Below are 10,340 nucleotides of genomic sequence, written 5' to 3'. Positions count from 1 at the left end.
CGTATCCAGCAGATAAATACTAAGTACGAAGTATACCTCGTAAACATGATAATCACATATGAGAACGTAGATGAAACGATATATAGTAGAATTTCGATATTGTAGCGCGTTGTCTTGCTTGAATTTTGCTGCAGGATCACTCTCCATCGTCTGTTGTACAAGGCTGCACATGCCAGCATGTTGCCGTAAATTTGCAGCGGGGTTGCGGTAGCGCACAGGAAAGGTTTCCGACTCAAAGAGTCCAACCAGGGTCTTATCCGAGGACCCGCGAAACAAGTCAAAGACTTCTTGGTAAGAATGAGAACTGTCTTGAAAGCTTGCTGCGGCAGCGCCGCCTATTCCTACTATCTATGGCTGACTATCTAGCATAGTCAGCCCTACATGGTTGGCAGCTCCTTTATAAGGATGTCCACTACGAGCGGAGATAATGGGGGCCTTCAGAAAATCGCGCAAATCACATTTCGTCGCAATTTGAGAGCGATTTTGCGTTCACCTACACCTAGATTTGCGTTGGGATTGTGAGCGCCAAAATCACAAGCAAAATGCAACCACAGAGTAGGCAAGTTTAGGCGGCGACAAATAGTCTATGGAGAGGATTGCAACTCCAGGGCTTAGCGGAAAACACGGTAGCGATAACGATCAATCCAGTGATATGCATTACAATGTATGAAAACGATGGTAAGTGCATCGAATAGCATTCGCAAAATCACTCGCAATTTGCAGACTCCAAAATCGTCTCCGCAAATTGCGACTGATTTTGCGAGCGCATCGGTGCATTTTGCTACAGGATTTGCGTTTGTCGAATTTGCGACTTGCGTGATTTTCTGAAGTCCCCCAATACGTCCCAATTTGCGTCGTGTTTGCTACAACCGATGATGCCGACCAAAACCTTATAGCAATTGTCGTATCCAGCAGATAAATACTAAGTACGAAGTATACCTCGTAAACATGATAATCACATATGAGAACGTAGATGAAACGATATATAGTAGAATTTCGATATTGTAGCGCGTTGTCTTGCTTGAATTTTGCTGCACGATCACTCTCCATCGTCTGTTGTACAAGGCTGCACATGCCAGCATGTTGCCGTAAATTTGCAGCGGGGTTGCGGTAGCGCACAGGAAAAGTTTCCGACTCAAAGAGTCCAACCAGGGTCTTATCCGAGGACCCGCGAAACAAGTCAAAGACTTCTTGGTAAGAATGAGAACTGTCTTGAAAGCTTGCTGCGGCAGCGCCGCCTATTCCTACTATCTATGGCTGACTATCTAGCATAGTCAGCCCTACATGGTTGGCAGCTCCTTTATAAGGATGTCCACTACGAGCGGAGATAATGGGGACCTTCAGAAAATCACGCAAATCACATTTCGTCGCAATTTGAGAGCGATTTTGCGTTCACCTACACCTAGATTTGCGTTGGGATTGTGAGCTCCAAGATCACAAGCAAAATGCAACCACAGAGTAGGCAAGGTTAGGCGGCGACAAATAGTCTATGGAGAGGATTGCAACTCCAGGGCTTAGCGGAAAACACAGTAGCGATAACGATCAATCCAGTGATATGCATTACAATGTATGAACACGATGGTAAGTGCATCGAATAGCATTCGCAAAATCACTCGCAATTTGCAGACTCCAAAATCGTCTCCGCAAATTGCGACTGATTTTGCGAGCGCATCGGCGCATTTTGCTACAGGATTTGCGTTTGTCAAATTTGCGATTTGCGTGATTTTCTGATGTCCCCCAATACGTCCCAATTTGCGTCGTGTTTGCTACAACCGATGATGCCGACCAAAACCTTATAGCAATTGTCGTATCCAGCAGATAAATACTAAGTACGAAGTATACCTCGTAAACATGATAATCACATATGAGAACGTAGATGAAACGATATATAGTAGAATTTCGATATTGTAGCGCGTTGTCTTGCTTGAATTTTGCTGCACGATCACTCTCCATCGTCTGTTGTACAAGGCTGCACATGCCAGCATGTTGCCGTAAATTTGCAGCGGGGTTGCGGTAGCGCACAGGAAAAGTTTCCGACTCAAAGAGTCCAACCAGGGTCTTATCCGAGGACCCGCGAAACAAGTCAAAGACTTCTTGGTAAGAATGAGAACTGTCTTGAAAGCTTGCTGCGGCAGCGCCGCCTATTCCTACTATCTATGGCTGACTATCTAGCATAGTCAGTCCTACATGGTTGGCAGCTCCTTTATAAGGATGTCCACTACGAGCGGAGATAATGGGGGCCTTCAGAAAATCACGCAAATCACATTTCGTCGCAATTTGAGAGCGATTTTGCGTTCACCTACACCTAGATTTGCGTTGGGATTGTGAGCGCCAAAATCACAAGCAAAATGCAACCACAGAGTAGGCAAGGTTAGGCGGCGACAAATAGTCTATGGAGAGGATTGCAACTCCAGGGCTTAGCGGAAAACACAGTAGCGATAACGATCAATCCAGTGATATGCATTACAATGTATGAAAACGATGGTAAGTGCATCGAATAGCATTCGCAAAATCACTCGCAATTTGCAGACTCCAAAATCGTCTCCGCAAATTGCGACTGATTTTGCGAGCGCATCGGTGCATTTTGCTACAGGATTTGCGTATGTCGAATTTGCGACTTGCGTGATTTTCTGAAGTCCCCCAATACGTCCCAATTTGCGTCGTGTTTGCTACAACCGATGATGCCGACCAAAACCTTATAGCAATTGTCGTATCCAGCAGATAAATACTAAGTACGAAGTATACCTCGTAAACATGATAATCACATATGAGAACGTAGATGAAACGATATATAGTAGAATTTCGATATTGTAGCGCGTTGTCTTGCTTGAATTTTGCTGCACGATCACTCTCCATCGTCTGTTGTACAAGGCTGCACATGCCAGCATGTTGCCGTAAATTTGCAGCGGGGTTGCGGTAGCGCACAGGAAAGGTTTCCGACTCAAAGAGTCCAACCAGGGTCTTATCCGAGGACCCGCGAAACAAGTCAAAGACTTCTTGGTAAGAATGAGAACTGTCTTGAAAGCTTGCTGCGGCAGCGCCGCCTATTCCTACTATCTATGGCTGACTATCTAGCATAGTCAGCCCTACATGGTTGGCAGCTCCTTTATAAGGATGTCCACTACGAGCGGAGATAATGGGGGCCTTCAGAAAATCACGCAAATCACATTTCGTCGCAATTTGAGAGCGATTTTGCGTTCACCTACACCTAGATTTGCGTTGGGATTGTGAGCGCCAAAATCACAAGCAAAATGCAACCACAGAGTAGGCAAGGTTAGGCGGCGACAAATAGTCTATGGAGAGGATTGCAACTCCAGGGCTTAGCGGAAAACACAGTAGCGATAACGATCAATCCAGTGATATGCATTACAATGTATGAAAACGATGGTAAGTGCATCGAATAGCATTCGCAAAATCACTCGCAATTTGCAGACTCCAAAATCGTCTCCGCAAATTGCGACTGATTTTGCGAGCGCATCGGCGCATTTTGCTACAGGATTTGCGTTTGTCAAATTTGCGATTTGCGTGATTTTCTGAAGTCCCCCAATACGTCCCAATTTGCGTCGTGTTTGCTACAACCGATGATGCCGACCAAAACCTTATAGCAATTGTCGTATCCAGCAGATAAATACTAAGTACGAAGTATACCTCGTAAACATGATAATCACATATGAGAACGTAGATGAAACGATATATAGTAGAATTTCGATATTGTAGCGCGTTGTCTTGCTTGAATTTTGCTGCACGATCACTCTCCATCGTCTGTTGTACAAGGCTGCACATGCCAGCATGTTGCCGTAAATTTGCAGCGGGGTTGCGGTAGCGCACAGGAAAGGTTTCCGACTCAAAGAGTCCAACCAGGGTCTTATCCGAGGACCCGCGAAACAAGTCAAAGACTTCTTGGTAAGAATGAGAACTGTCTTGAAAGCTTGCTGCGGCAGCGCCGCCTATTCCTACTATCTATGGCTGACTATCTAGCATAGTCAGCCCTACATGGTTGGCAGCTCCTTTATAAGGATGTCCACTACGAGCGGAGATAATGGGGACCTTCAGAAAATCACGCAAATCACATTTCGTCGCAATTTGAGAGCGATTTTGCGTTCACCTACACCTAGATTTGCGTTGGGATTGTGAGCGCCAAAATCACAAGCAAAATGCAACCACAGAGTAGGCAAGGTTAGGCGGCGACAAATAGTCTATGGAGAGGATTGCAACTCCAGGGCTTAGCGGAAAACACAGTAGCGATAACGATCAATCCAGTGATATGCATTACAATGTATGAAAACGATGGTAAGTGCATCGAATAGCATTCGCAAAATCACTCGCAATTTGCAGACTCCAAAATCGTCTCCGCAAATTGCGACTGATTTTGCGAGCGCATCGGCGCATTTTGCTACAGGATTTGCGTTTGTCAAATTTGCGATTTGCGTGATTTTCTGATGTCCCCCAATACGTCCCAATTTGCGTCGTGTTTGCTACAACCGATGATGCCGACCAAAACCTTATAGCAATTGTCGTATCCAGCAGATAAATACTAAGTACGAAGTATACCTCGTAAACATGATAATCACCTATGAGAACGTAGATGAAACGATATATAGTAGAATTTCGATATTGTAGCGCGTTGTCTTGCTTGAATTTTGCTGCACGATCACTCTCCATCGTCTGTTGTACAAGGCTGCACATGCCAGCATGTTGCCGTAAATTTGCAGCGGGGTTGCGGTAGCGCACAGGAAAAGTTTCCGACTCAAAGAGTCCAACCAGGGTCTTATCCGAGGACCCGCGAAACAAGTCAAAGACTTCTTGGTAAGAATGAGAACTGTCTTGAAAGCTTGCTGCGGCAGCGCCGCCTATTCCTACTATCTATGGCTGACTATCTAGCATAGTCAGTCCTACATGGTTGGCAGCTCCTTTATAAGGATGTCCACTACGAGCGGAGATAATGGGGGCCTTCAGAAAATCACGCAAATCACATTTCGTCGCAATTTGAGAGCGATTTTGCGTTCACCTACACCTAGATTTGCGTTGGGATTGTGAGCTCCAAAATCACAAGCAAAATGCAACCACAGAGTAGGCAAGGTTAGGCGGCGACAAATAGTCTATGGAGAGGATTGCAACTCCAGGGCTTAGCGGAAAACACAGTAGCGATAACGATCAATCCAGTGATATGCATTACAATGTATGAAAACGATGGTAAGTGCATCGAATAGCATTCGCAAAATCACTCGCAATTTGCAGACTCCAAAATCGTCTCCGCAAATTGCGACTGATTTTGCGAGCGCATCGGTGCATTTTGCTACAGGATTTGCGTTTGTCAAATTTGCGATTTGCGTGATTTTCTGAAGTCCCCCAATACGTCCCAATTTGCGTCGTGTTTGCTACAACCGATGATGCCGACCAAAACCTTATAGCAATTGTCGTATCCAGCAGATAAATACTAAGTACGAAGTATACCTCGTAAACATGATAATCACATATGAGAACGTAGATGAAACGATATATAGTAGAATTTCGATATTGTAGCGCGTTGTCTTGCTTGAATTTTGCTGCACGATCACTCTCCATCGTCTGTTGTACAAGGCTGCACATGCCAGCATGTTGCCGTAAATTTGCAGCGGGGTTGCGGTAGCGCACAGGAAAGGTTTCCGACTCAAAGAGTCCAACCAGGGTCTTATCCGAGGACCCGCGAAACAAGTCAAAGACTTCTTGGTAAGAATGAGAACTGTCTTGAAAGCTTGCTGCGGCAGCGCCGCCTATTCCTACTATCTATGGCTGACTATCTAGCATAGTCAGCCCTACATGGTTGGCAGCTCCTTTATAAGGATGTCCACTACGAGCGGAGATAATGGGGACCTTCAGAAAATCACGCAAATCATATTTCGTCGCAATTTGAGAGCGATTTTGCGTTCACCTACACCTAGATTTGCGTTGGGATTGTGAGCTCCAAAATCACAAGCAAAATGCAACCACAGAGTAGGCAAGGTTAGGCGGCGACAAATAGTCTATGGAGAGGATTGCAACTCCAGGGCTTAGTGGAAAACATAGTAGCGATAACGATCAATCCAGTGATATGCATTACAATGTATGAAAACGATGGTAAGTGCATCGAATAGCATTCGCAAAATCACTCGCAATTTGCAGACTCCAAAATCGTCTTCGCAAATTGCGACTGATTTTGCGAGCGCATCGGTGCATTTTGCTACAGGATTTGCGTTTGTCAAATTTGCGATTTGCGTGATTTTCTGAAGTCCCCCAATACGTCCCAATTTGCGTCGTGTTTGCTACAACCGATGATGCCGACCAAAACCTTATAGCAATTGTCGTATCCAGCAGATAAATACTAAGTACGAAGTATACCTCGTAAACATGATAATCACATATGAGAACGTAGATGAAACGATATATAGTAGAATTTCGATATTGTAGCGCGTTGTCTTGCTTGAATTTTGCTGCACGATCACTCTCCATCGTCTGTTGTACAAGGCTGCACATGCCAGCATGTTGCCGTAAATTTGCAGCGGGGTTGCGGTAGCGCACAGGAAAGGTTTCCGACTCAAAGAGTCCAACCAGGGTCTTATCCGAGGACCCGCGAAACAAGTCAAAGACTTCTTGGTAAGAATGAGAACTGTCTTGAAAGCTTGCTGCGGCAGCGCCGCCTATTCCTACTATCTATGGCTGACTATCTAGCATAGTCAGCCCTACATGGTTGGCAGCTCCTTTATAAGGATGTCCACTACGAGCGGAGATAATGGGGGCCTTCAGAAAATCACGCAAATCACATTTCGTCGCAATTTGAGAGCGATTTTGCGTTCACCTACACCTAGATTTGCGTTGGGATTGTGAGCGCCAAAATCACAAGCAAAATGCAACCACAGAGTAGGCAAGGTTAGGCGGCGACAAATAGTCTATGGAGAGGATTGCAACTCCAGGGCTTAGCGGAAAACACAGTAGCGATAACGATCAATCCAGTGATATGCATTACAATGTATGAAAACGATGGTAAGTGCATCGAATAGCATTCGCAAAATCACTCGCAATTTGCAGACTCCAAAATCGTCTTCGCAAATTGCGACTGATTTTGCGAGCGCATCGGCGCATTTTGCTACAGGATTTGCGTTTGTCAAATTTGCGATTTGCGTGATTTTCTGAAGTCCCCCAATACGTCCCAATTTGCGTCGTGTTTGCTACAACCGATGATGCCGACCAAAACCTTATAGCAATTGTCGTATCCAGCAGATAAATACTAAGTACGAAGTATACCTCGTAAACATGATAATCACCTATGAGAACGTAGATGAAACGATATATAGTAGAATTTCGATATTGTAGCGCGTTGTCTTGCTTGAATTTTGCTGCACGATCACTCTCCATCGTCTGTTGTACAAGGCTGCACATGCCAGCATGTTGCCGTAAATTTGCAGCGGGGTTGCGGTAGCGCACAGGAAAGGTTTCCGACTCAAAGAGTCCAACCAGGGTCTTATCCGAGGACCCGCGAAACAAGTCAAAGACTTCTTGGTAAGAATGAGAACTGTCTTGAAAGCTTGCTGCGGCAGCGCCGCCTATTCCTACTATCTATGGCTGACTATCTAGCATAGTCAGTCCTACATGGTTGGCAGCTCCTTTATAAGGATGTCCACTACGAGCGGAGATAATGGGGGCCTTCAGAAAATCACGCAAATCACATTTCGTCGCAATTTGAGAGCGATTTTGCGTTCACCTACACCTAGATTTGCGTTGGGATTGTGAGCGCCAAAATCACAAGCAAAATGCAACCACAGAGTAGGCAAGGTTAGGCGGCGACAAATAGTCTATGGAGAGGATTGCAACTCCAGGGCTTAGCGGAAAACACAGTAGCGATAACGATCAATCCAGTGATATGCATTACAATGTATGAACACGATGGTAAGTGCATCGAATAGCATTCGCAAAATCACTCGCAATTTGCAGACTCCAAAATCGTCTCCGCAAATTGCGACTGATTTTGCGAGCGCATCGGCGCATTTTGCTACAGGATTTGCGTTTGTCAAATTTGCGATTTGCGTGATTTTCTGAAGTCCCCCAATACGTCCCAATTTGCGTCGTGTTTGCTACAACCGATGATGCCGACCAAAACCTTATAGCAATTGTCGTATCCAGCAGATAAATACTAAGTACGAAGTATACCTCGTAAACATGATAATCACCTATGAGAACGTAGATGAAACGATATATAGTAGAATTTCGATATTGTAGCGCGTTGTCTTGCTTGAATTTTGCTGCACGATCACTCTCCATCGTCTGTTGTACAAGGCTGCACATGCCAGCATGTTGCCGTAAATTTGCAGCGGGGTTGCGGTAGCGCACAGGAAAGGTTTCCGACTCAAAGAGTCCAACCAGGGTCTTATCCGAGGACCCGCGAAACAAGTCAAAGACTTCTTGGTAAGAATGAGAACTGTCTTGAAAGCTTGCTGCGGCAGCGCCGCCTATTCCTACTATCTATGGCTGACTATCTAGCATAGTCAGTCCTACATGGTTGGCAGCTCCTTTATAAGGATGTCCACTACGAGCGGAGATAATGGGGGCCTTCAGAAAATCACGCAAATCACATTTCGGCGCAATTTGAGAGCGATTTTGCGTTCACCTACACCTGGATTTGCGTTGGGATTGTGAGCGCCAAAATCACAAGCAAAATGCAACCACAGAGTAGGCAAGGTTAGGCGGCGACAAATAGTCTATGGAGAGGATTGCAACTCCAGGGCTTAGCGGAAAACACAGTAGCGATAACGATCAATCCAGTGATATGCATTACAATGTATGAAAACGATGGTAAGTGCATCGAATAGCATTCGCAAAATCACTCGCAATTTGCAGAGACTCCAAAATCGTCTCCGCAAATTGCGACTGATTTTGCGAGCGCATCGGCGCATTTTGCTACAGAATTCTGCCCGGATAAGAAACGGGTGTATAACTAATAGCCTCACATATTTAATATTATTTTCCAGTTGATGGGGCGATAGGGGGATGTGCAAGGTAGTGCAAGGTACTGAGGTACTAAGGTGAAAAATCCAGTGCCAATCATCAGCTCTCCACCCTCGTTTGAAAAATGGCGCGCATTTAGCGATCTTACTAGACTTCAAACTACATGTACCGTAGTGGTAGACTCGCACTTTTGCTTTTGCACCTCGCCCCACAAGCCCACCTCCTCCCCCACTCCACCCATGAAGTCCACACCGTCCAAGCGTCTCCGCCTCACTTGGTCTGAGAAAGTGGGCATCCTCGACAAGGCAGCCCGCACACCTGCTCTCTCCAACAGGGGCCTGGCTGAGTGGGCTGACACGGAGTTCAGCCTCCCGGCCGCCCCAGGCAAGACAACGATATGCCGCATAATCAAGTCAAGTGCAGTCCTGCTGGGGTGGCCGCTGGAGAAGGACCAAGGAATCATTCATTGTATTAAGCGACACATTCTATTCCGCAAGATGATGCAGGCTCTAGACCGGCTTGGTGAAGGGCTAGATAGTCCCTACGAGGTCGACCAGTTGACAGCGCTGTTGTGGTGCGAGGATGCCTGGTCAAAGGTTAGTGCTTCGACCATACGCCACTGTTGGAATCATTCCGGACTCGTAGGTAAAGCTGCTCTTCTGTTCATTTTGAAATAACTAAATCAGTGCATTGGAAAAGTATACTCAACTTAACATCAATTTATATTGTGCTTTGCACGAACTTTGGCATGCGATTAAGGACTCTAAACCAACGAGCAAATCCTTCCCGGTGATCATATCTCGCAGCCTAACTCTAAGTTAAAGTTAAGCTAATCAACGGCCAGTACCAAACACAACGCAGAGCAAGAACGGAGCGGTTGCCACTGCAAGAATAAATCGGTTGTCGCTGCAAGAAAACAAACCGATAAGATCCCCGATAGAATGGCGCCAACTCCTTGCATAATAGTAAGCACCGATTTCGGCGGGGACGTTTTCTTTCGCTCTCTTCGTCGTGGCCTTGCGCGTTAAACCAAGCTCGAATTTCAGAGCACGGCATATAGTAGCAGTAGAAATTTTCTACTAGAAATGTTTGGTAGTGCAGGAAACGCTGACTTTAAAGCTGCTTGCAGCTCCTCGATATAAAAACAGGGATGTTCTTCAATATTGTAGACGTAGTTTAGTACTACGATAGATCGCCAACGCATGTCAATCATCGACTAGAAAGCAATCAGACAAAGCGAGCGAGTTAGAATTAGAATGTCAGGGCCGTAGTATTGTCGGATTTACTCCAGCCATTCAACGAAAGTGAGCATAACTCAACGTTAACTCGTTGTCTTAGCAGCTATTCTATCTTAAATCGACGAGTTAGCCTCCTAACTCAAT

General features: G+C 45.6%; 2 protein-coding genes across 2 annotated transcripts; one reads left to right on the top strand and one right to left on the bottom strand.

The window, feature by feature from the left end:
• Window positions 1-9,197: 9,197 nt before the first annotated feature.
• Window positions 9,198-9,635, top strand: PHYSODRAFT_522530 (hypothetical protein; the record flags this gene model as incomplete). The annotated part of the gene is made up of 1 exon (XM_009536777.1): window positions 9,198-9,635. One exon carries the CDS (start codon window positions 9,198-9,200, stop codon window positions 9,633-9,635), a length of 438 nt encoding a protein of 145 aa, XP_009535072.1.
• A 156-nt stretch (window positions 9,636-9,791) lies between these two features.
• PHYSODRAFT_523935 (hypothetical protein) lies at window positions 9,792-10,022 on the bottom strand (the record flags this gene model as incomplete). Its single annotated transcript, XM_009536776.1, has 1 exon — window positions 9,792-10,022. A coding segment is annotated over one exon (231 nt), but the record flags the coding sequence as incomplete, so codon positions are not given.
• Between the last annotated feature and the right edge of the window lie 318 nt (window positions 10,023-10,340).

Source organism: Phytophthora sojae (genome assembly GCF_000149755.1).
Source record: "Phytophthora sojae unplaced genomic scaffold PHYSOscaffold_9, whole genome shotgun sequence".
Lineage (NCBI taxonomy): Eukaryota > Oomycota > Peronosporomycetes > Peronosporales > Peronosporaceae > Phytophthora > Phytophthora sojae.
This window is presented reverse-complemented; position numbering and strand designations above follow the sequence as displayed.